At 38.3% G+C, this 25,650-nt stretch overlaps 1 protein-coding gene across 1 annotated transcript; it reads left to right on the top strand.

The window, feature by feature from the left end:
* Nucleotides 1–10,292: 10,292 nt before the first annotated feature.
* Nucleotides 10,293–25,188, top strand: LOC128734928 (serine proteinase stubble-like). Its single transcript, XM_053829337.1, has 4 exons — nt 10,293–10,518; nt 24,304–24,466; nt 24,531–24,900; nt 24,976–25,188. The coding sequence occupies exons 1-4, from the start codon at nt 10,293–10,295 to the stop codon at nt 25,186–25,188; spliced, it is 972 nt and encodes a 323-aa protein (XP_053685312.1).
* Nucleotides 25,189–25,650: the final 462 nt, after the last annotated feature.

Genomic DNA, 25,650 nt, shown 5'->3' with positions numbered 1-25,650 from the left:
AGTGTCCGTAATTCCGAGCAGCGGGAAGATTCACATATGCGCTAATAACCGGGGGTAGTGCATTTTGTTGGTGGGTTTGATTACACCGAACTTTTCGAGTTTGCTTGATGAATATAATTTATACGTGAAATAGGCACTTTTAATACGGTTAGTCATGCAATAACAGTGGCTGGCAACATGTAGCGAACCCGTGACCACCGGAGGTGGTTATGCTACTTACGTTTCGAATCGTTTCGGCCGCTTGAGCGTTGAGTGTTGCGATTTTCGTTTTCTTTCCTCTTGTGTCGCATTGTCAATTTGCATAATTATTGGGTGCGTCGAATTTTCGCAACCAAACCAAAAGCGTCGGGTGGATAAAATTTCACCCACAGATCAAGTGAAGCGAGAAGAAATGAATCGAATTGTGCGACTGTCGAAGACTGTTTCAAACCATGATCGCCAGACCAGATTGAAATTTCGATTTTAAGTAAATTTCACGCAATGTCACCCACAGATGAATTGGTAAACCATTGAAGCAGCGGTTTATGACTCCCACCTTCCCTGCAGGGAGAAGGACCGGTGTGGCTTGCGTTGAGTTCGACATCTGGCAGTTAGAGTTGTACCGCGGTTTGTGACGGAAGCTGCAGTAGAGGATAGGCACGTGTAGAGAATACTGATGTGATAATAGGAGCTAGGAAGTCACAAGTACAGAATGGAGTTGATCATGCAACATTGCTGAAGACGGTGACCGTTTGGGGGTACGCATTTCGTTACGTTGTTCGTGAAAATGGTTTTGTTTTGGTTCGGATACTCTCTCCGGTATATTTGTGTGGGAGCATTCAAACTGGTTTCGTGCGGATTTCAGTGAAGTGAAATGAAAGAATGGATATGGTGATCAACTGCATGGAATCGAAAATATTGTGTTTTTGTATTTGAAAAATTCGGCTGGCGTTGAGTTTTGATGAAGGATGATTGCCAATATTATTCTGGATTATAGTACGCGAAGAACTTTGAAGAAACTAGAATTAAGGTCAAAAAATCTTTGTATTATTCTTACTGAAACTTCGTTTAAAGAGTTATCTTCTTGTAAATTTGTTACAGAACCGACATTCCCCAAGGGGGGAAATGGGACGTCTCTGCCAACAATTTTTTTTATCCTGTATCAGTTTATCACCAGACCAGCACTTAGATTTATTATATATAGGTATATAGATCTATTATATATTCTATAAAATAATAATAAGCATATCGCGTAACAGAAAGCTATTACAGCAAAAATAAATGCAGTGCAAAATACCCGGAGTGTTTGCTGTATTCTGCACTGCATTTGTTTTTGTTGTTATCGCTTTCTAGTAAGCTTATATGCTTATTATTACATTTTTATGCGTACTGGCGTGACAGCATCAGGTTTGGCTAAGTCCTCTCTAGATGAATCTTTCGTCCAGTACACAAACTCTAAGAGGTGTTATATGCAAAGCAAAGCCTTGGGTTTATACTGTCTTCAGACATTACCCTTCTTTATGTCTGTCGATGTCTGTCGAATCGCAGCCGGCTATTAGAGCACAGGAAAATTACGGAGCCAGTGCAACGATCCATCTGACTCTATCTAGCAGGCACCGCCTAGCCGAGATTCGAACATACCACGACTGGCTTGTAAGACCAGCATCGTACCTCGAAGCTAACTGGGCGGTTGATGTTATATAAGGATAATTTAAAACTCAGAACGAACGAAGGAAGGATTGTGCGGGGCCTGAGAATTAACCATTGCTTAAGTCACATGACCCCACTAAAAAGTCACTAAGAAGCCACGACCATTATCTTGCCAAAGAAAATACAACGCAAGGCAATCTTCACAAATCGTTCAAATTGATCAATTATAGTCAGAATTTAATGCAACAATATTTATTTTTGCAAACATACTGATTATTTTCCTCTGCCACGCCTAGTAGATGTCAAAATACATCACCATTTGATACTTTTTAATATTTTAGTACATAAATAACTAGCAGAGCAAAGCAAAGCCTAGGTACTACATTCCGTTATCGAAACATGACCTTCTGTTTTTATACGACAGTCTTCGCAACCAGCTGTTAGAATACAGGACAATTGCAGGACCAGTTGCTACGATCCTATTGACTCTAACAGCCTCCCCTAGCCAAGCTTCGAACATACGACGATTGGCTTATTAGGCCAGCGTCATGCCTTGAACCACACTGGGTGGCTACATAGATAAGTAGACATCAACGCAAATATGCAGATATATAGCATCCCACACCCTAAAAACTATGACACAAATATAGCACAAAAACGTGATGCAAAAATAACATATAACTGATACAAAATAACTCAGAATGCTAAGAGACAACAAGACTGAGACAAAGGGACACATAACTTTCATCAAAAATGACGGAAGAATAGATAAATCATTACACAAATATCGTACAAAAAAGTTAAACAAATAATATAAAAACGATACGACAAGGAGACATGTTGCATAAAAATGGCATTAAACAATAACAATTTATCCGTACCTATATATAAATAGTCTTTGATGTTGAAGAGCATTTCAAAACTTATCAAAAACCCTTAACCGATTCTTGGAGGAAAACAAAAAAATGTAGGCTCGAAAAAGTTTCTATTAATTTTTTTTTGCTATTTTTTTATGACAAACTTGGCTTACAAAGAAAATATGCATCTAGTTTCTTCTAAATCAATTTGAATATAAGGGAAGACTTAAGTTTGATGTTTCGAGTAAGATTTGGGGCGCTATTTATATTCATTTAAAAATAACCGAATTTTCTCAACCTACAGCTAGTCTCAACCTGCGGAAGTCTACCCTACATTATTATTATTATTATTATTACATAAAAATGACACAAAAAAATCAAATAACGCAAAAATACTACATAATTAGTCAAAAAATATCATTTAAACTGGATAAATAGAACAAAAATATAGTACAAAAATTGATACAAAAATGATATTAAAATACGCAAAAATGAAATAAAACTAGAACAGTGCACAAATGACACCAAAATGATTTAAAAATGACGTAACAATACTAAATGATACAAATTTGACACAAAAATGTGTCGAAAAGACGCAAATATAATAGAAAATACAACATCGGAACAAAAATAACAAAGAACGCACAAAAATTATTCAAAAGAGCAAAAAATAATAAAAAGAGACAAAACGAAAAAAAAATTGACACAAAAATGATGCATTAGTAATCCAAAAACAAAGCATAACCACCCACAAAAATGACCTTAAATTCACAAGAAAATTTGTCTCATTTTAGTACATATCAAATAACTCAAAATTCAAACATAACTCTGAACTAATATAATAAATGATTTCTTGATGTCGATTGTAACCCATCCAGGTAGCTACGAGGTACGATGCAGGTCTAACAAGCCAGTCGTCGTATGTTCGAATCTCGGCTGGGCGGTGCGGTGTCAGTAGGATCGTTGCAATAGCTCCATAATTTTCTTGTAAGCCGGTTGCAAAGACTATCGAAAAAGAAGGGCCAAGTACTAAAGACATTTATAATCCAAAACTTTAATATTTTTTTTTGAAACGATGGTTCTACAATTGATGGAGGGACGGTAGGGTAAAGTAATGAAAATTTTTTGGGTATGGAGGAGAAAGAGTGGAAAGGAAAGGGGGAAGGCTGGTAAGTGTATGGGTCGAACCAAGCTAGAATCAGAGATTATACCCAGTATAACTGGATTTGAACCCACAACACCCACAAAAAAACCCATCTTTTCACTCCGATCGGTTTAGTAGTTTCCGAGACTATAAGGAACATACAGACAGACAGACAGAAATTCATTTTTATAGGTATAGAATTTCTCCAATTTAATAAGATTGATCTTAACTCAGATCTAGGCAAAGCCATGGGTATAAACGTCCTTCAGAACTTGACCCTTCTTTATCGACAGATCCATTTATGCCATATTGTTTCATTTATTGTTATTTCATTTTCTCGTTATTTTTTCACTTTTATAGCATTCTGAATTGTTGTATATCAATTTTTGTGTTTTTGACTTAGGACTACGTCTTTGTTTACTATACTGGGATTAGGTAGCACTTTGTGAAATCGAAAATAGAAGTGTAACGTTTGAATGAAAGATTTCAAATGCTAATAACTACTAAACTACTGAACGAAATTGAACAATTTATATTTCGTTGGATAGATAAAATAGATAGATAGGGCGTAAGAGGGAGGGCTCCCATTCAAATGATACACAAATTTCCTCAAAACTCGAGAAGTAATCAAGCAAATGGAACCAAATTTGGCATATGGGGTTTTTTGGAGGCATGAATTTATTTTATGATGGTTTGAGACCCCTCATTCCTGTGGTATGAGGATAAGGACTCTTATACAAATAAAATACAGAAATTTTTGGGTATGTGTCACATTTTCTGCTATGGAACAAACGGTAAGCTGTGAAAGTAAACTAGTAAAACCTTCTTGGAGCAAGAGACAGTGAATCGACGCCACTAACTTACATGCCTGTTGCCATTCAAGTCGAAAGAGAAGGACATTCGAATGGCACGTCATATTTGCGAACAACGTGCTTTGGCTTTAATGTTATTTGTAACCAATGCCCCTTTTAATGACCTCAAGCGAGTTAAAGTAAGATTATTGACACATGTCAAGCTACACATAATCATATTTAATGCAATATCATAATCATCTGTGGGCTGGTCATTCATTACTGTTTAAACCTTTATGATGCACATAAGTGATTTTTAAAAGATCTTTTAATGGCTGCAGGTGTTGTACTTCTGAACCCCATCCTCGTATTTTCAAAGCCACCATGGCATTCAATTGAGTTTGAATATTTCGCTCTTCTCTTTTAGATATTCACTTAAACAAGGGCACTCATAGATTCTTATGAACATACATATGCCAGAAATGCAGTTTACATTAGTCTTTGACCTAATGATCTGATATAGTCCTACGTCACCCTTTTGTACAACCATAAGGGCTGTACACCTTGTAGTTTTTTATATTACAGCGTCATGGTTTTCTATATTTTTTTGTTAATTTAATGATATTATGTGCCAAGTTTCATAACAGTTTTTTAAGTTTTCTGTCTTTTTCATGTCGTTTTTATATCATTTTTATGCAACTGTTGTCTCTTTTCTTGTCATTTTTGCATTATTTTCACGCAATTTTCTGTTTTAAATCAGTTTTTGTACTATTTTTGTGTCAGTGTTACCTATTTTTATCCAATTTTTACGTGATCTTTGGGAAGCTTTCATATTATTTAGCATCTTTTTGATTCTTACTGATGGTGTTGGCAACTGAAAGGGGGGGGGGGGGGTGTTAGCGAAAAAAAAACAAAGAGAATTTTTTAATCGAGCAAAAAAACTGCGTTTTAAGTATTTTTATTTAAAGTTTAAACGTGAAAACTAAATCTATTCTTGCTTTTTACAGGTATACCTCAATAGTACGTACCCTCGATAGTACGTACCCTCCGTAATACGTATATTTTGCCTCGATAGTACGTACATTTTCCAGCAACACTTTATTTGTTTCATTCCAAGCTTTACACAGGGCAAAATCATTAATTTAAAAAAAATAAAAATTAACTGCTATATTAAATCAATACCACTAAAATATATATTTATTCAATAGTGTATGCAAATTTGCAAATTTCACGCAATATTAAGCATAATACAAATGCTTCAAAGCCTAAAATTGTGATTCGATAGTACGTACGTTTCGGTAATAAGTACGCTAAACGAAGCAAAGGTGTACGTACTATCGAGGTATACCTGTATATACCCGTTTTTATTTTCCATGCAAAAACCTACGAAAAGAAAAACAAAATCAATTGAAATTTTTTACCGATTTTCGGAAATTCCGTTGTTCGAAATTTCCATTTCTGTTTCGCGTTAGCAGCGTTAATACCCATTTTTCGAGTTTTTAGGCTGCAGGCTGCAGAGTCCACAGACAAATGATTTCATAAAAAAAAGTTTGACTTATATCCCACAAATTATTTTTTGCCCCCCGATTTCTCAAGCCAATTTAAAGGGGGGGAGGTAGGGGAGGGTGGTGACAAAAACTTTAAAGATAATTTGCAATGACCTTATTGTATCCCTCTTGGCGTCATTTTTGCTCTGTTCTGTATCGTTCTGTATGTATTTTTGTATCATTTGATTATTGGTCACTTTAATTGTGTTAATTAGGTCTTATTTGTCTTTTTTTTGTTTCAAATTTTGTGTTTTTTTATTATAGTCTCTTTAACAGCTTGGGTCATTCGTGACTTCTGCGGGGTTGGGATTCGAACCCGGGTCCTCGGCGTGAGAGGCGTCAATGCTGACCACTCCACCAGGATTGACCCCTTAAAGAAATTCTGTGTTAGTTTCAATGCTTCAATGCAGTAATGTTCCGATTTTGTCAGCCCCATGTTGAATTTTGGGCTGACATAATCGGGAATTTTTTTCCCGGAATTTTTTTTCAAAATTCAAGACTTAAGACCTTGCAATATCGAAGACTTCTACTAAAAATTAAATTTTAACCCTCAATTGGTCATCCGAAAGCTCAATGAACCGGGCATAGCACACTGGTCCAAAACCTTTTTTAGAAGAACCTTTGGAAGACTTTCTTAAAATTGAAAGTTCTATCGTTCAGCGGAATTCAAATTTTGATTAATCCTCCTGAAAGTGCAATAAAAAATTTATTTTTCTTCAGTTTCAATAAAACACATTGATGTTGTCACACAAATGAAAAATCGTTAAAATGTTTTTGTAGTTGTTGTATGACTTTTTCTTGTTTTACAAAGTTGTACAAATAGTTAAAATACACAATATTACTGAGTATAGTATACCTCTATGTTTGCTTGTTTAGGAGCTATAGAACTTTTACTATGAAAATAACCTAATTTAGACCGCGAATTACTCGCAAGAAGGCATCATTTTATTCAAAAACTCTCCCCAGTGAATCAGAATAGTTTCAAGCAGGTTGAAAAGTCTTATAAATCATGTTTAAAAGCACAAAAGTTAAACAAAATTTATAGGCTGACAAAATCGGGATAAAAAGCTGATAAAATCGGGGGTAGGCAAAATTCGGGATAGACAAAATCGGAACATTGCTGTACAGTTGGATTTCGAATTTGTCATGGTTCGATTTTGGCATGCCTCGATTTTGGCAACAAAAGATATTTCACTTCCAAAAATATGCTTAAATATCAATCAGTTTTTGCATACCTACATGCTTTAAATGCCCTCAGTATGTTCATGAAAAAAAGTTATGTGGTTTCGAACAATAATATTTTTATTGCCGTAGGACTACGTCTTACAGCAGGGTATAAATAACTTATTTGCACCGGACGGATAGCTCTTGGCGGGCTTTTTAAACATAAAATGGTTGCAATCGTTGATGAATGATATTTAGTTAATTTCTAAAGCATTTACATGAATTTTTTTCATGTCGAAAAAGGGTCTCGATTTTGGCACGGTTTCGATTTTGGCAACATAGGCAACACGCATTTTTTGCCAAATTCGAAATCCTACTGTATTATTCTTACATTAATATTTTGTACTAATTTTTTACATTTTGTCCTGTTTATTTTTGGATGAGTAGAACTAAAGAACTAAATGTTTTAAACTATAAGTGCGCCATTTAGCGTCTTATTTAGAAAAAAAAACGATAAAAAGCATCCCACAAACACCACAAAATTGAATTGAATACAGACACTGATGCAGCCTGAAGTCTTAGGCGAAATACATATCCGTCGTGAATAGAAGTAATAGTGGTAATGATGCAAAAATAACATACATCTAAACGGAAAAATAAATTTAAAAAAATCGAGTCGACAGATTTTTTGTATATTTATTCTTTAAATTGTTTTCAACCAAATTTGATATTAAGGGGGCGTAGTACTTTTTCAACATCAATTTTTTTTAATATTTTCGGATGATTAACATTTTGAGCATATGTGTTTGAAGCCATATTACCTAGGTATTGTTTTTGTATTGCCTGTTCGTTGCCTGACTTTAAAAATAAAAATCCATGGTTGAATAAACCGGATAGAAAGCTCAATCTTGCTTGAATAAATAACATAGTCGCTTTTCTTCTGGTTCTAATTGTTGCTTCCTTTTGTTATTCGTTAAATTATTTAGGTATGTGTTTGAGATTATATTACAAACATTTGCCTCTTTTTGATTCAATTTTGCATTCACAATCTGAATATTTACCGATGCGTACAACAATAACATTGTGCAACCTAGACATTATTGGCATAACATAGAAGACCTATGCTTATTCACATGGTGTTTATATCAAACAGTAATCTGAATTTGATTGCACGTTTGTGGGTGTGAAAAAAGCAATTCGAAGGGCTTTCTCGTTCGACATGACAGATGAAAAATGATTTTCCCACATTGGCGACGTGACCGCATCGAGCAGCCATCGTTCAAAGGCAGAGGCCGAAGAAATTTGATTGACAATGAATGGAGTCGCTGCTTCCTAGGAAACGATTGCACGAGCGTGTAAGAGGAAGAAATATTTAAATTGGGAATCGTACCAGGAAAAACTTGTTTCATATCAGCACATATATGGTCGAAATTGAATTGCTTGTTTGTTGCTTAACACCGAGATCTAACAATCGAATTGGAAGATTGACACGTGGAAAGGTATAATCAATAGCTTTAAACTTACCCATCGAGACAAGAAAAAGTAAAAAGTCGAAAAGTGAATGTAGTTATAGAAATTGGTGGAACCGGTGATGATGTCACGAGCTTCTCACCTGGCGGATAATCCTACACGATGCGTATTTGAGTCAAGGTAGTCAACAGCTGATACATTGGCCGTCTGCTAGTAGGTAGATCGTACCGAAGGCTTGCAAAAGGTTAACATTTGCATGTGCTTAGTTTTTGCGGCAACAATGCATCACACTAACGGTAAAAACAAACAGGAGCGTATCTAGTGAGAACGACGCCCATCGACTTCTTCGTATCCGTTGTTTTGCTTTCTAGAAGGGCATTTGGTAAAAAGAGCCACTGCGACAATCTCGAAGTCAAAACTCAAACTGATAAGAACCAGTTGAGATTTTTTCCAAATCATGTTTAAATAAGTTTCTTACTCCTCAAGCACAGACCTCACATTGAGACACTCCTGTGCATTTCAACGTGAACTTGTAATATTTGATCACATAACGCATTTATAAGCAGTGCAAAACTTTCATCATTCTTCAATTTTAGCTACAAATTATAAACTGATTTCTTCATTTATAACTACAAACAAATAAATCAGAGAAGAATTATTGTCATGATTTACGATTATCATATACTAACACGAAATATAAACAATGTGCCATTGCCACAAACTGCTCCCCATAAGAGATTTCAATCAATTTGATGACTTCAACTGCAGTGGGGTAATTGCATACTGCACTTAAATGCAAGATGCAATACTTAGTTTTACTACCAAAGCCCTCGTCGGTGTCGGAAATGACCGCATCCGTCCGCATGGTGCTGGTAGCCAGCTTCGAGTGCCCCATTATATCACGCTCGACAAGACGCAATCGCTTAAGCACCACACCTCCGGCGATGCTACTGGAATTTTTCTAGCGCTTTTTCATCTACCTATCAGACAACGATGGACGGGCCATTTCTCGTGAGACACATATCAATGAAGAAATGCAATACACAACCGCTGGGTATGTTCAATCAACGCCCCAGCCCCGGCAGTATCCTCCTCCATCATTCCATCATTTCACCTCACGCGAAACCTTGGCAGTTGTGGTGCGACCGGTGCGTTCAAATGACGGACAAACCGCTGGCTGGAAACGAAAGTGAAAGAGTTTCCGAACAAGTAAACAAAACACGATATGCCGCGCAATCGTTGCGTTACGTTACGCGTTTGTGCACCACAGGACTAGGGTAGGTAGCGGGGGCCAAGCCGCTAACGTGACTTACGACGACGACGACGACGACAGCGACGATCACGACCTGAAGCGACTAACGTTAAATAATGTCGACTAAGACTTCGAAGGCCGGCGCTAGCGAGAAGAAAGTGAAATGAAGAGATTATGAACAATAAGGTAATAGAAACATCACACCTGAAGAAAAAGAAGAGGAACACTAAGCGTGAAACACAAAACAGGCAATAAACCGTAAACAATTTTGCGCCATTTGGTAGGAAGCTTGTTGCACTTGGAATTGAAGTTCAACGCAATCATATTACAGGGACGGGGACGTGAAGAGACGCCGTATAGCGGATAGTAATAATTGAAACAAACAAGACTAGACGACGGAAAGTGCAAACGAAAAAAAAAGAAGAAACAGAAGCAAAAATGCAGTTCAAATCAACTGTGATAGTGACCGTGGTGGTGGTGATGGCTCTGTTGGCCGGTTCGGTGAGGAGGTGCGATGGCGCAGCGGCGTACAATCAGAGCGATTTGGATTACCGAAGCGGGCGTTTCCTGTTCGATGCACTGTTCGGTCTCGAAGGAGCTGCATTTTCACTAGATGACGACGGACCTGATTTGAGCACCAATCAGGTCAAGAGCTGCGACTGTGGTAAGTTGCCTCCGGTGTGATATATGTTGAGGGGATGGAGGAGAAACGGGTGGAACTAGTGTCTTTTTCTTTACATAGGATGTAGGATAATGGGGTGACACATTAAAGCGCTTGGTTTTGAAAGCTAATTAGGTGGGACAACTCAGCTTCAATAGTTTTACGTAGCTGAACCGACGAACCCCACTCACTCATCAAGTACACCAAGGGAGTATATTAAGACCGTTTTTTATAATTTACATAATAATGACAGGGGACGATTTGCATTTGCGTGGCATAAACTCTCTCATTAACGATATTGTTTGTCCGTTGTACCTAATGGACTCGTAATATCATAATACACTTGAAATCCAAAATTAAATTCTAGAATTCAGGACTGAATTTGCAGTAATTAACGTATGGAAATATAATGACGTGCATTTACAGTTTGACTGATGCTTTAAATATTTCACCAAATCAAACAAAAGTATCAGGTTTATCACAGCGCTTTAAGATGGAATATGTTTACTTCCTTGGTATTTATGATGGACGCTCTGTAATGGCTATCGTTGAAGTATCGAATCAAGAATGTAGGCCGTTATAAGACACCCTCCGACGAAATATTTTAGCGAATGTGCAGTTGAATTAGACCTCAGTTGAGCGGGAATTCTAACCTTCCTTTACTTTGTTGTCATCGAAAAACAAAACATTTGACACGGAAGATACTTTTTACGCGACCATTTTTATGCGAATTTCGGAATTTACGCGGGACATGTCGTTCTTGTAAAAAGCGACTTGAGTGTATTTTGTTTTGAATTATGATTCTCTAGACTTTCGTGCTTGTTTTAGTACAAGTGGAGAAAGCGGAGATGCCAATCCTGAAAATTCTGTTTCTCTACTATTAAAACAAACATATTTTATTTTGTTGATCTTTAGAGCTGACTTTTATAGCCGATGAGCGTTGTAAACAAAGCACAAGCTAAATAATTAAAGAATAATGTGATCCTTATTTGGATGGGGAAAACAGTTCTTGGTTTATATGGAAAAAAAATCTGAATAGAGCACCGAGAAAAATTTTCCACACTAAACTTGTTGTTTTGATTATACTTTAACGGATTAGGTCATTCATGACTACTGCGGGGCTGGAATTGGAACTCGAGTTCTTTGCGTGAATGCTAACCACAACACCACCGCATCGGGACTGACCCAACCCATCGGGTATGAAGATTTTATACTCTCATGAAAATACTTGTATCATCCCAGAATAGCGATATAGTGCAACCTGGTGGCAAATTAGAAATATTATATTTGATATAATGAATTGGTCTTATAATAAAGTCTTGAGGCACATCTGGTCTGTCAAGCAAAAATATTTGAATTTGGAAAAACTTGATTTTGAGAAAAATTACATTTCATACAAAACAGGAGTCACTGTAATGGTTTAAAACTTAACCTTCGCTAAGTCTATCAAGTCTAAGCCTAATATCAAGAATTTTCAGTTTGCCTGAGTCTTCATTTTTTGCATTAAGCACTTATTCTTCCCTAACATAAAATTTAAAAAGAAATGAACGTGGATGGGTAAGAAATGGGTAATCTCGCCACTTTTGGTTCGACAGCATTGATTAAATTAGGTTTGAGTTTGGACTGATTTTAAACTATTTCAAATTAAAATGCAAATTGGACTTATATTTGGAATAATTTCGACTGATTTACTTTTTACCAGATTTGCTTGGATTTTGACATAATATCGGAGTTAACAGAGAATATAAAATCTTTATTTAGGGGTCAGTCCCGGTGAAGTGATTTGCATTCTCACCTCTCACGCCGAGGACCCGGGTTCAAAACCCAACCCCGTAGATGTCACGAATGACCCAAGCAGTTAAAGTGACTATAATCTAACAAAAAAAAATCTTCATTTGTGACATTGGACTTGAAATTTTACTTGAAATTAGATTTCAATTAAACTAGGAATTGAACTTGAAATTGGATTTGAATTTGGATTTGGTTCACCCCTCTAAGGTCTACATCATTTTTAGCACCGCAAAACTCACTAAAATGGCCATAACTTTTTTATCTTTCAATATTTTTTCACCAAATTTGGGAATTTTGCCGAAAATATTTTCTATTTTCATAATATCTGTAGATAATGGCCATATGACACATGGTCCCGGAGGGAGTTCCTTGGGGGTCCGAGACATGGCTTTTTTAGATAAAGTTGCCAAATATTTAAAATTTGTTTGAAATCTGTTGATTTTTGTAAACATATCATCGACTGTGGACATATCAGTTACTTTGCTGCAGTTATGAGCCATGGTGCGCGCCATCCGGATCCGGGGGGACACTATAAATCCGGAACCGGTTCCCATAAAGGGACATTTCAGCATCAGTAAAGTATGTCGTGTCGCATATCAAAAAACATCAGCATTCGACAAAATAGCGATTGGTGATCATCTCATGTCTCTCAGAGGCCGTATGACCGGTCCCCGGCCTGGGGAGGGTTTCTTTTCTGATTCAAGCACGGAACGGATTTCGGAGGAACTTGTCCGGGACCTGGAATCGGCCATATGGCCTCTGAGAGACATGAGATGATCGCCAATCGCTATTTTGTCGAGTGCTGATGTTTTTTGATATACGACACGACATACTTTACTGATGGTGAAATGTCCCTTTATGGGAACCGGTTCCGGATTCATAGTGTCCCCCCGGATCCGGATGACGCGCACCATGGCTCATAACTGCAGCAAAGTAACTGATATGTCCACAGTCGATGATATGTTTATAAAAATCAACAGATTTCAAACAAATTTTAAATATTTGGCAACTTTATCTAAAAAAGCCAAGTCTCGGTCCACCAAGGAACTCCGGAATAACTCCGAGACCATGTGACATATGGCCATTATCTATAGATATTATGAAAATAGAAAATATTTTCGGCAAAATTCCCAAACCTGGTGAAAAAATTTTGAAAGATAAAAAAGTTATGGCCATTTTAGTGAATTTTGCGGTGCTAAAAATGATGTAGACCTTAGAGGGGTTAAGCTCGACATTGAACCTAAAATTGGAATTAAAATTAAACGTAAATTCGACTTAAATTGGACTTAATAAGTCTTGAAATTACATTCGAAACTAGACTTATAGGAATTCAAATTGTACTAGAAATTGAACTTGAAATCCTTTTCAAATTTAACCTACAATTTTAAATTGAATTATACTTGAAATTGGGTACTTGAAACTGAAATAGAACTTTAAATTGGACGTTACATTAGCCTTGAACAGATATGAATTTTCACTTGAAATCAGAATTGAAATTTTTTGTCTTACTCTCTCACATCGTGAAAACGACCTAGTCCTACTGTTGTCCACTTTTTGTTCCGTTTTTACCGTACTGATTTTTTGATTTGTGTTCTCCCCTTTTTCTTTTTTCTTCCGTTTTTCATCTCTTTCGCTCGTTTTTCTTCCTTTCTGCCCTGTATTCTCTGTTTCACTGTTCCGTTTTTTTTTCGTTTACTGTCCCATTTTTTGCCTTTATTTGCCACTCATTTTTTTTAATTAACTCTCCCGTTTTTCGTCTTTTCTCTTCTCTTTTTTCTCTTTTCGTTTCTAGGTTTTGTCTTTTTCCACTTCTTTTCATCTCCTTCTCGATTTTTGCTTTCTCTTGTTTCGATTCTTTATTCTTTTAACGGGGAATTGCTTTTCTGTCACGCTTACATTGGGGAGTTCACAGTAAAGTAGAAAACAACTCCCCCCATTGCTTAGCCTGATAAAATAAAGCTGATACCATTTAAATATTCGCCATCATTACCATTTCGCCGAATACCATTTTGAGGGATTTCACCAATTCTCGTTTGACCATAACGCAGAATATAGAGTTTCGCAGAATACCATTTCGCGAAAAACCTTACGCGGGATGTACCATTTCACGGAAAATCTTTTCGTAGAAAGTACCATTTCGCAGGGGTGACGCAACTGAAGGAAAGTAATAGCACGTCGCCATTTTTCTATGACTGAAACTGAAACGTCAAAAACACTGGGCTGGAAATAACTTCATAGAAAATCAATGCGACGGCCATTGTTGTTTGGGGTACAATAGTGAGGGGTCCAACGTAATGGGGGTAATGTCAAACTCTGTAGACCAAGATAGCGATGTCGAGGAGGTGAGGTCAGTAGATCATGGAAAATAAATAAACCTAGATAGAGGTGATCTCTACTGGGGGCTGCCCCCCCGCAGTGGCTGGCGATTCCGACGGCAGGTCGTTGGCAACACTCGCGGTCTGTGTCCGTCTCGCGCGGAATCATCTAATGTTACTATTGATAGTTTCTGGTGGTCTTGTTATTGACTAATGTTTTATGAAAGAGTCTAATATTACTCGAGTTCGATTAATTTGTGAGTTACGCAAAAATTTCTGTTTTATTTGTATGAGAGTCCTTATCCCCCTACCACAGGGGTGAGGGGTCTCAAACCATCATTAAAAAAATCCTGCCTCCAAAACCCCCCACATGCCAAATTTGGTTCCATTTAGTTCACTAGTTATGAGGATATTTGCATTTCATTTGAATAGGAGCCTCCCCCCACTGAAAGGGGAGGGGTCATAATTCCCCTCCTAAGGAGAGGAGGCGTCTCAATTCACCATAGAAAAAATAGTTGCCTATAAAAATACCCACATGCCAAATTTGGTTCCATTTGCATGATTAGTTCTGGAGTTATGAGGAAATTTGTATTTCATATGTATGGGAGCCCTCCCCCTTCTAAAAAGGTAAGGGGTCCTAATTCATCATAGAAAAAATTCATGCCTCCAAAAACACCCACATGCCAAATATGGTTCCATTTGATTAATTGGTTCTCGAGTTATGAGGAAATTTGTATTTCACTTGTATGGGAGCCCCCTCCTAAATAGGTAAGGGGTCTCAATCCATCATAGAAAAATTCATGGCTCCAAAAACACCCACATGTAAAATTTTGGTGCCTTTGCTTCATTAGTTTTTGATTTATGCAGAAATTTGTGTTCCATTTGTATGGGAGCCCCCCCCCCTCTAAGTTGGGAGAGGTGTCTTTATCCATTATAAAATCCTTCCCTGGCCCCAAAAACCCCTATATGCAAATTTTCACGCCGATCGGTTCAGTAGTTTTCGATTCTATAAGTATCATAGGGCAGACAGAAATCCATTTTTATAGGCCTAGATTTGTATGGGCGCCCCCCCCCCCCTCTTAGTGGGGGGATGAGTCTTTTGCCATCGAGAGAACCTTCCCTGGCCTCAAAAACCCCTACATGCAAATTCTCACGCCGATCGGTTCAGTAGTTTCCGATTCTATTAGGAACATAGGGACAGACAGACAGAAATCTATTTTGATAGGTATAGATTTATCATCTTTTTCTAGTTTTTCCGTTTCCTCTATCGGGACCTCTTTCTCTCTCTCTCTCGCAGGTCTCCTTTTCCCTTTTGATTTCTCTTGTTTTTTGTTCTGGTTACCCTCGTTTTTTTCCGTTTTCTCAACTTTTCGACCCAGTTTTCCTTCTATTTGCCTCGTGTTTTCTCCTTTGCTCTTTTGTTTTTCTTTGTTCAAGCCCGCTCTTTCCTTTTTCTGTCCCTTTTCTGTTCAGGTTTTCAGTCTTGATTTTCCTCCTGTTTTTCTCTGTTCTGTTTTTCTTCTTTTTTCTTATTTTCCTCATATTCAGGCCCGTTTTTCTTGTTTTTTTTTCTATCTCGTGTATATTTTCTGTCCTTTTCTATTTTTTCGTCTGATCCGTTCTACCTCTTATTATGTCATGCTTTTCTTCTTTTTCTGCCACGTTCTATTTTTCTTTTGCATTTGATCCCGTTTGTCTTCCGTTTTCATTTTTTCTCTCCATTTTCCTCTTTTTTTTTGTTTTCGATTCTTGATTTTCCTGCTCTCGTAATGTCTATCCCTTTTTTTTACTTCTTTTGTTCCGTTTTTCCCCTTTTCTGTTCAGTTTGTTGTTATTTACTTTCTTGCTTTCTCAGTTTTCTGAATCGTTTTTCCTTCTTTTCTCTTCCTTTCTCCCTCTTTTTCTATCTAAACTCCTCTTTTTAGTTTCGTTTTACCCTTTATACTCCCATTTTCTTATTTTCCATTTTTCCGACGCATTCTATCACGATTCTTTTTTCTGTTTTTCATATCAGTTTTACTTCTTCTTTTTCTCTGTCTCATTTTCCCTCTTTTTATATCCCGTTTGTCCACTTTTTATTATGTTTTCTCCCGTGTTCCTCCTGTTTTTTCTCCTGAACCAGCAGCAGATGGATTACGTCGCACGTCGCCATTTTTCTATGACTGAAACTGAAACGTCAAAAACACTGGGCTGGAAATAACTTCATAGAAAATCAATGCGACGGCCATTGTTGTTTGGGGTACAATAGTGAGGGGTCCAACGTAATGGGGGTAATGTCAAACTCTGTAGACCAAGATAGCGATGTCGAGGAGGTGAGGTCAGTAGATCATGGAAAATAAATAAACCTAGATAGAGGTGATCTCTACTGGGGGCTGCCCCCCCGCAGTGGCTGGCGATTCCGACGGCAGGTCGTTGGCAACACTCGCGGTCTGTGTCCGTCTCGCGCGGAATCATCTAATGTTACTATTGATAGTTTCTGGTGGTCTTGTTATTGACTAATGTTTTATGAAAGAGTCTAATATTACTCGAGTTCGATTAATTTGTGAGTTACGCAAAAATTTCTGTTTTATTTGTATGAGAGTCCTTATCCCCCTACCACAGGGGTGAGGGGTCTCAAACCATCATTAAAAAAATCCTGCCTCCAAAACCCCCCACATGCCAAATTTGGTTCCATTTAGTTCACTAGTTATGAGGATATTTGCATTTCATTTGAATAGGAGCCTCCCCCCACTGAAAGGGGAGGGGTCATAATTCCCCTCCTAAGGAGAGGAGGCGTCTCAATTCACCATAGAAAAAATAGTTGCCTATAAAAATACCCACATGCCAAATTTGGTTCCATTTGCATGATTAGTTCTGGAGTTATGAGGAAATTTGTATTTCATATGTATGGGAGCCCTCCCCCTTCTAAAAAGGTAAGGGGTCCTAATTCATCATAGAAAAAATTCATGCCTCCAAAAACACCCACATGCCAAATATGGTTCCATTTGATTAATTGGTTCTCGAGTTATGAGGAAATTTGTATTTCACTTGTATGGGAGCCCCCTCCTAAATAGGTAAGGGGTCTCAATCCATCATAGAAAAATTCATGGCTCCAAAAACACCCACATGTAAAATTTTGGTGCCTTTGCTTCATTAGTTTTTGATTTATGCAGAAATTTGTGTTCCATTTGTATGGGAGCCCCCCCCCCCCCCTCTAAGTTGGGGGAGGTGTCTTTATCCATTATAAAATCCTTCCCTGGCCCCAAAAACCCCTATATGCAAATTTTCACGCCGATCGGTTCAGTAGTTTTCGATTCTATAAGTATCATAGGGCAGACAGAAATCCATTTTTATAGGCCTAGATTTGTATGGGCGCCCCCCCCCCCCTCTTAGTGGGGGGATGAGTCTTTTGCCATCGAGAGAACCTTCCCTGGCCTCAAAAACCCCTACATGCAAATTCTCACGCCGATCGGTTCAGTAGTTTCCGATTCTATTAGGAACATAGGGACAGACAGACAGAAATCTATTTTGATAGGTATAGATTTATCATCTTTTTCTAGTTTTTCCGTTTCCTCTATCGGGACCTCTTTCTCTCTCTCTCTCGCAGGTCTCCTTTTCCCTTTTGATTTCTCTTGTTTTTTGTTCTGGTTACCCTCGTTTTTTTCCGTTTTCTCAACTTTTCGACCCAGTTTTCCTTCTATTTGCCTCGTGTTTTCTCCTTTGCTCTTTTGTTTTTCTTTGTTCAAGCCCGCTCTTTCCTTTTTCTGTCCCTTTTCTGTTCAGGTTTTCAGTCTTGATTTTCCTCCTGTTTTTCTCTGTTCTGTTTTTCTTCTTTTTTCTTATTTTCCTCATATTCAGGCCCGTTTTTCTTGTTTTTTTTCTATCTCGTGTATATTTTCTGTCCTTTTCTATTTTTTCGTCTGATCCGTTCTACCTCTTATTATGTCATGCTTTTCTTCTTTTTCTGCCACGTTCTATTTTTCTTTTGCATTTGATCCCGTTTGTCTTCCGTTTTCATTTTTTCTCTCCATTTTCCTCTTTTTTTTTGTTTTCGATTCTTGATTTTCCTGCTCTCGTAATGTCTATCCCTTTTTTTTACTTCTTTTGTTCCGTTTTTCCCCTTTTCTGTTCAGTTTGTTGTTATTTACTTTCTTGCTTTCTCAGTTTTCTGAATCGTTTTTCCTTCTTTTCTCTTCCTTTCTCCCTCTTTTTCTATCTAAACTCCTCTTTTTAGTTTCGTTTTACCCTTTATACTCCCATTTTCTTATTTTCCATTTTTCCGACGCATTCTATCACGATTCTTTTTTCTGTTTTTCATATCAGTTTTACTTCTTCTTTTTCTCTGTCTCATTTTCCCTCTTTTTATATCCCGTTTGTCCACTTTTTATTATGTTTTCTCCCGTGTTCCTCCTGTTTTTTCTCCTGAACCAGCAGCAGATGGATTACGTCGCACGTCGCCATTTTTCTATGACTGAAACTGAAACGTCAAAAACACTGGGCTGGAAATAACTTCATAGAAAATCAATGCGACGGCCATTGTTGTTTGGGGTACAATAGTGAGGGGTCCAACGTAATGGGGGTAATGTCAAACTCTGTAGACCAAGATAGCGATGTCGAGGAGGTGAGGTCAGTAGATCATGGAAAATAAATAAACCTAGATAGAGGTGATCTCTACTGGGGGCTGCCCCCCCGCAGTGGCTGGCGATTCCGACGGCAGGTCGTTGGCAACACTCGCGGTCTGTGTCCGTCTCGCGCGGAATCATCTAATGTTACTATTGATAGTTTCTGGTGGTCTTGTTATTGACTAATGTTTTATGAAAGAGTCTAATATTACTCGAGTTCGATTAATTTGTGAGTTACGCAAAAATTTCTGTTTTATTTGTATGAGAGTCCTTATCCCCCTACCACAGGGGTGAGGGGTCTCAAACCATCATTAAAAAAATCCTGCCTCCAAAACCCCCCACATGCCAAATTTGGTTCCATTTAGTTCACTAGTTATGAGGATATTTGCATTTCATTTGAATAGGAGCCTCCCCCCACTGAAAGGGGAGGGGTCATAATTCCCCTCCTAAGGAGAGGAGGCGTCTCAATTCACCATAGAAAAAATAGTTGCCTATAAAAATACCCACATGCCAAATTTGGTTCCATTTGCATGATTAGTTCTGGAGTTATGAGGAAATTTGTATTTCATATGTATGGGAGCCCTCCCCCTTCTAAAAAGGTAAGGGGTCCTAATTCATCATAGAAAAAATTCATGCCTCCAAAAACACCCACATGCCAAATATGGTTCCATTTGATTAATTGGTTCTCGAGTTATGAGGAAATTTGTATTTCACTTGTATGGGAGCCCCCTCCTAAATAGGTAAGGGGTCTCAATCCATCATAGAAAAATTCATGGCTCCAAAAACACCCACATGTAAAATTTTGGTGCCTTTGCTTCATTAGTTTTTGATTTATGCAGAAATTTGTGTTCCATTTGTATGGGAGCCCCCCCCCCCTCTAAGTTGGGGGAGGTGTCTTTATCCATTATAAAATCCTTCCCTGGCCCCAAAAACCCCTATATGCAAATTTTCACGCCGATCGGTTCAGTAGTTTTCGATTCTATAAGTATCATAGGGCAGACAGAAATCCATTTTTATAGGCCTAGATTTGTATGGGCGCCCCCCCCCCCCCCTCTTAGTGGGGGGATGAGTCTTTTGCCATCGAGAGAACCTTCCCTGGCCTCAAAAACCCCTACATGCAAATTCTCACGCCGATCGGTTCAGTAGTTTCCGATTCTATTAGGAACATAGGGACAGACAGACAGAAATCTATTTTGATAGGTATAGATTTATCATCTTTTTCTAGTTTTTCCGTTTCCTCTATCGGGACCTCTTTCTCTCTCTCTCTCGCAGGTCTCCTTTTCCCTTTTGATTTCTCTTGTTTTTTGTTCTGGTTACCCTCGTTTTTTTCCGTTTTCTCAACTTTTCGACCCAGTTTTCCTTCTATTTGCCTCGTGTTTTCTCCTTTGCTCTTTTGTTTTTCTTTGTTCAAGCCCGCTCTTTCCTTTTTCTGTCCCTTTTCTGTTCAGGTTTTCAGTCTTGATTTTCCTCCTGTTTTTCTCTGTTCTGTTTTTCTTCTTTTTTCTTATTTTCCTCATATTCAGGCCCGTTTTTCTTGTTTTTTTTCTATCTCGTGTATATTTTCTGTCCTTTTCTATTTTTTCGTCTGATCCGTTCTACCTCTTATTATGTCATGCTTTTCTTCTTTTTCTGCCACGTTCTATTTTTCTTTTGCATTTGATCCCGTTTGTCTTCCGTTTTCATTTTTTCTCTCCATTTTCCTCTTTTTTTTTGTTTTCGATTCTTGATTTTCCTGCTCTCGTAATGTCTATCCCTTTTTTTTACTTCTTTTGTTCCGTTTTTCCCCTTTTCTGTTCAGTTTGTTGTTATTTACTTTCTTGCTTTCTCAGTTTTCTGAATCGTTTTTCCTTCTTTTCTCTTCCTTTCTCCCTCTTTTTCTATCTAAACTCCTCTTTTTAGTTTCGTTTTACCCTTTATACTCCCATTTTCTTATTTTCCATTTTTCCGACGCATTCTATCACGATTCTTTTTTCTGTTTTTCATATCAGTTTTACTTCTTCTTTTTCTCTGTCTCATTTTCCCTCTTTTTATATCCCGTTTGTCCACTTTTTATTATGTTTTCTCCCGTGTTCCTCCTGTTTTTTCTCCTGAACCAGCAGCAGATGGATTACGTCGCACGTCGCCATTTTTCTATGACTGAAACTGAAACGTCAAAAACACTGGGCTGGAAATAACTTCATAGAAAATCAATGCGACGGCCATTGTTGTTTGGGGTACAATAGTGAGGGGTCCAACGTAATGGGGGTAATGTCAAACTCTGTAGACCAAGATAGCGATGTCGAGGAGGTGAGGTCAGTAGATCATGGAAAATAAATAAACCTAGATAGAGGTGATCTCTACTGGGGGCTGCCCCCCCGCAGTGGCTGGCGATTCCGACGGCAGGTCGTTGGCAACACTCGCGGTCTGTGTCCGTCTCGCGCGGAATCATCTAATGTTACTATTGATAGTTTCTGGTGGTCTTGTTATTGACTAATGTTTTATGAAAGAGTCTAATATTACTCGAGTTCGATTAATTTGTGAGTTACGCAAAAATTTCTGTTTTATTTGTATGAGAGTCCTTATCCCCCTACCACAGGGGTGAGGGGTCTCAAACCATCATTAAAAAAATCCTGCCTCCAAAACCCCCCACATGCCAAATTTGGTTCCATTTAGTTCACTAGTTATGAGGATATTTGCATTTCATTTGAATAGGAGCCTCCCCCCACTGAAAGGGGAGGGGTCATAATTCCCCTCCTAAGGAGAGGAGGCGTCTCAATTCACCATAGAAAAAATAGTTGCCTATAAAAATACCCACATGCCAAATTTGGTTCCATTTGCATGATTAGTTCTGGAGTTATGAGGAAATTTGTATTTCATATGTATGGGAGCCCTCCCCCTTCTAAAAAGGTAAGGGGTCCTAATTCATCATAGAAAAAATTCATGCCTCCAAAAACACCCACATGCCAAATATGGTTCCATTTGATTAATTGGTTCTCGAGTTATGAGGAAATTTGTATTTCACTTGTATGGGAGCCCCCTCCTAAATAGGTAAGGGGTCTCAATCCATCATAGAAAAATTCATGGCTCCAAAAACACCCACATGTAAAATTTTGGTGCCTTTGCTTCATTAGTTTTTGATTTATGCAGAAATTTGTGTTCCATTTGTATGGGAGCCCCCCCCCCCCCCTCTAAGTTGGGGGAGGTGTCTTTATCCATTATAAAATCCTTCCCTGGCCCCAAAAACCCCTATATGCAAATTTTCACGCCGATCGGTTCAGTAGTTTTCGATTCTATAAGTATCATAGGGCAGACAGAAATCCATTTTTATAGGCCTAGATTTGTATGGGCGCCCCCCCCCCCCCCTCTTAGTGGGGGGATGAGTCTTTTGCCATCGAGAGAACCTTCCCTGGCCTCAAAAACCCCTACATGCAAATTCTCACGCCGATCGGTTCAGTAGTTTCCGATTCTATTAGGAACATAGGGACAGACAGACAGAAATCTATTTTGATAGGTATAGATTTATCATCTTTTTCTAGTTTTTCCGTTTCCTCTATCGGGACCTCTTTCTCTCTCTCTCTCGCAGGTCTCCTTTTCCCTTTTGATTTCTCTTGTTTTTTGTTCTGGTTACCCTCGTTTTTTTCCGTTTTCTCAACTTTTCGACCCAGTTTTCCTTCTATTTGCCTCGTGTTTTCTCCTTTGCTCTTTTGTTTTTCTTTGTTCAAGCCCGCTCTTTCCTTTTTCTGTCCCTTTTCTGTTCAGGTTTTCAGTCTTGATTTTCCTCCTGTTTTTCTCTGTTCTGTTTTTCTTCTTTTTTCTTATTTTCCTCATATTCAGGCCCGTTTTTCTTGTTTTTTTTCTATCTCGTGTATATTTTCTGTCCTTTTCTATTTTTTCGTCTGATCCGTTCTACCTCTTATTATGTCATGCTTTTCTTCTTTTTCTGCCACGTTCTATTTTTCTTTTGCATTTGATCCCGTTTGTCTTCCGTTTTCATTTTTTCTCTCCATTTTCCTCTTTTTTTTTGTTTTCGATTCTTGATTTTCCTGCTCTCGTAATGTCTATCCCTTTTTTTTACTTCTTTTGTTCCGTTTTTCCCCTTTTCTGTTCAGTTTGTTGTTATTTACTTTCTTGCTTTCTCAGTTTTCTGAATCGTTTTTCCTTCTTTTCTCTTCCTTTCTCCCTCTTTTTCTATCTAAACTCCTCTTTTTAGTTTCGTTTTACCCTTTATACTCCCATTTTCTTATTTTCCATTTTTCCGACGCATTCTATCACGATTCTTTTTTCTGTTTTTCATATCAGTTTTACTTCTTCTTTTTCTCTGTCTCATTTTCCCTCTTTTTATATCCCGTTTGTCCACTTTTTATTATGTTTTCTCCCGTGTTCCTCCTGTTTTTTCTCCTGAACCAGCAGCAGATGGATTATCCCTAGAACCATGAGAATAAACCAAATTTTCAAGCACAACCAAAAATGTTATAATTAAAAGGTTAGAAATTGACAAGCAAGAAAAAATATATTACAAAATTTTTTCGTATAACTAACAGAGGATAAGTTTCTGATTTTTCTTCAGAGTTTTCCACCATCACTTAACTTAAAATTAGACTTAATATTGGAAATGAATGTAAATAGGAAATTTGATTTTAAATCGGACTTGAAGTTGAACTTGAAAAGATTTAAAATTGGACACGAAATCTGACTTGAAATTGTACTAGAAATTGGATTTGGAATTAGACTACTGAAATGCAGCTTTTAAAGCATTTAAATACCTAACTATGTTCAATTGCAAATTTTTTTAAAACGAGATTTATGAGTTCGTATTTTAATATATGCTGACGAAAAAATCGATCGAAAAATGTTCCAAACAAAAAAAACCTTAGTCATGCCAGGATTGACATTCTTTTAACCGTGAAATAAGGACAGCGTCCTTTAATAAATGTGTAAATTTACTTATATTAAGATATATCGTTAAGTGACATCTCAAATTCACAGTTTTCGATGGTTGTTGCATTGCAACCAACCTTGTTTCACCATAATTGCATACCTTCCGGGCGAAAACAATTTCGTTTATAGCACTCCGTTTTCTTTACTTTCCTCTTTCGTCGTAGAATGCGGCACAGCCAACCAAGAGACTCGAATCGTCGGCGGGCGGCCAACCGGCGTCAATCAGTATCCATGGCTGGCACGACTGGTGTACGACGGACAGTTCCACTGTGGAGCCTCCCTGATCACGCGGGATTACGTTCTTACGGCAGCGCATTGCGTACGCAGGTAAATTACAACTCTGCTTGTCACGGTGGGGGTTAAAAATCGAACAACATTTTTCTCGTTCCAGGTTAAAGCGCACTAAAATACGAGTGATCCTCGGTGATCACGACCAGTTCCTAACGACGGAAACACAGGCAATACAGCGCGCTGTGACGGCCATTATCCGGCACCGGAGCTTCGATCAGAATTCCTATAACCACGATATAGCACTGCTCAAACTGAGAAAACCGGTCGAATTTACCAAAACAATCAAACCGGTGTGCCTGCCGAAGGACCGTAGTGAATTTGCCGGTAAAACCGGAACCGTGGTTGGCTGGGGTAGAACGTCCGAGGGTGGAACGCTGCCGGGGATCGTTCAACACGTGGATGTTCCTATTTTGACGCTAGAGCAGTGCCGCAGCATGAAGTATCGAGCATCGCGAATCACATCCAACATGGTGAGTTTTTCCTGCATTCGACTGAGCGAGCATTGTAAAACTTGCATAATCTATCATTAATTTTCCTACCCGTAGTTATGCGCCGGTAAAGGAAAACAGGACTCCTGTCAAGGTGATTCCGGTGGACCGCTGCTGGTGCGGCACGGAGACAAGCATGAGATCGCTGGTATCGTTTCCTGGGGCGTTGGGTGTGGCCGAGCAGGCTATCCGGGAGTTTACACCAGAGTGGTACGATATTTGCCCTGGATACGTGCCAACATGGAGGAGACCTGTTTGTGTACAAAGTAGGTTGACCGGAACGGCGTGCCGTGCATTGCACTGCAAAAAGAGAGCTGCGAATATATGAAGGAACAAATTAGAAGAGATTTACGATCGAATTGTGTAAATAAAACAGTAAACTAGAAGCGAAGATGATTGTTTCGAGAAAACAAAAGAAGTCCAATCCAGTGGAAAATGGTACATTTTACAATGGTGGGCACTTGATACATTGAATAATAGAGGAATTGTGACTTACGGCCAGTAATTTCAATCTCGCATTAAGTAACGGTACGAGACGTTGCAACTGAAGCTGATGGCGCGTGTTTTTGTAGCATTGAAATGAGCGCGCTGTGCTAATGCTCAAATCATTAGAATGCTTTCAACTGATTGAAATCAACAGAAATACAACAAAAAACTGATGACGATAATATCACATGCTCCATGTTCTCGTTGGCAGCTAGTAAAAAAGTCGTACCGCCAGTCGCTCTGATT

Source organism: Sabethes cyaneus, chromosome 1 (assembly GCF_943734655.1).
Source record: "Sabethes cyaneus chromosome 1, idSabCyanKW18_F2, whole genome shotgun sequence".
Classification (NCBI taxonomy): Eukaryota; Metazoa; Arthropoda; class Insecta; order Diptera; family Culicidae; genus Sabethes; species Sabethes cyaneus.
This window is presented reverse-complemented; position numbering and strand designations above follow the sequence as displayed.

What these genes read in the sequence shown, in the direction of transcription:
- LOC128734928 (XM_053829337.1), top strand. Translation starts at nt 10,293, where the DNA reads ATGCAGTTCAAATCAACTGTGATAGTGACCGTGGTGGTGGTGATGGCT. An exon ending in GGTCAAGAGCTGCGACTGTG is followed by an intron (nt 10,519 to 24,303) that starts GTAAGTTGCCTC and finishes CTTTCGTCGTAG; the next exon opens with AATGCGGCACAGCCAACCAA. An exon ending in CGCGAATCACATCCAACATG is followed by an intron (nt 24,901 to 24,975) that starts GTGAGTTTTTCC and finishes TCCTACCCGTAG; the next exon opens with TTATGCGCCGGTAAAGGAAA.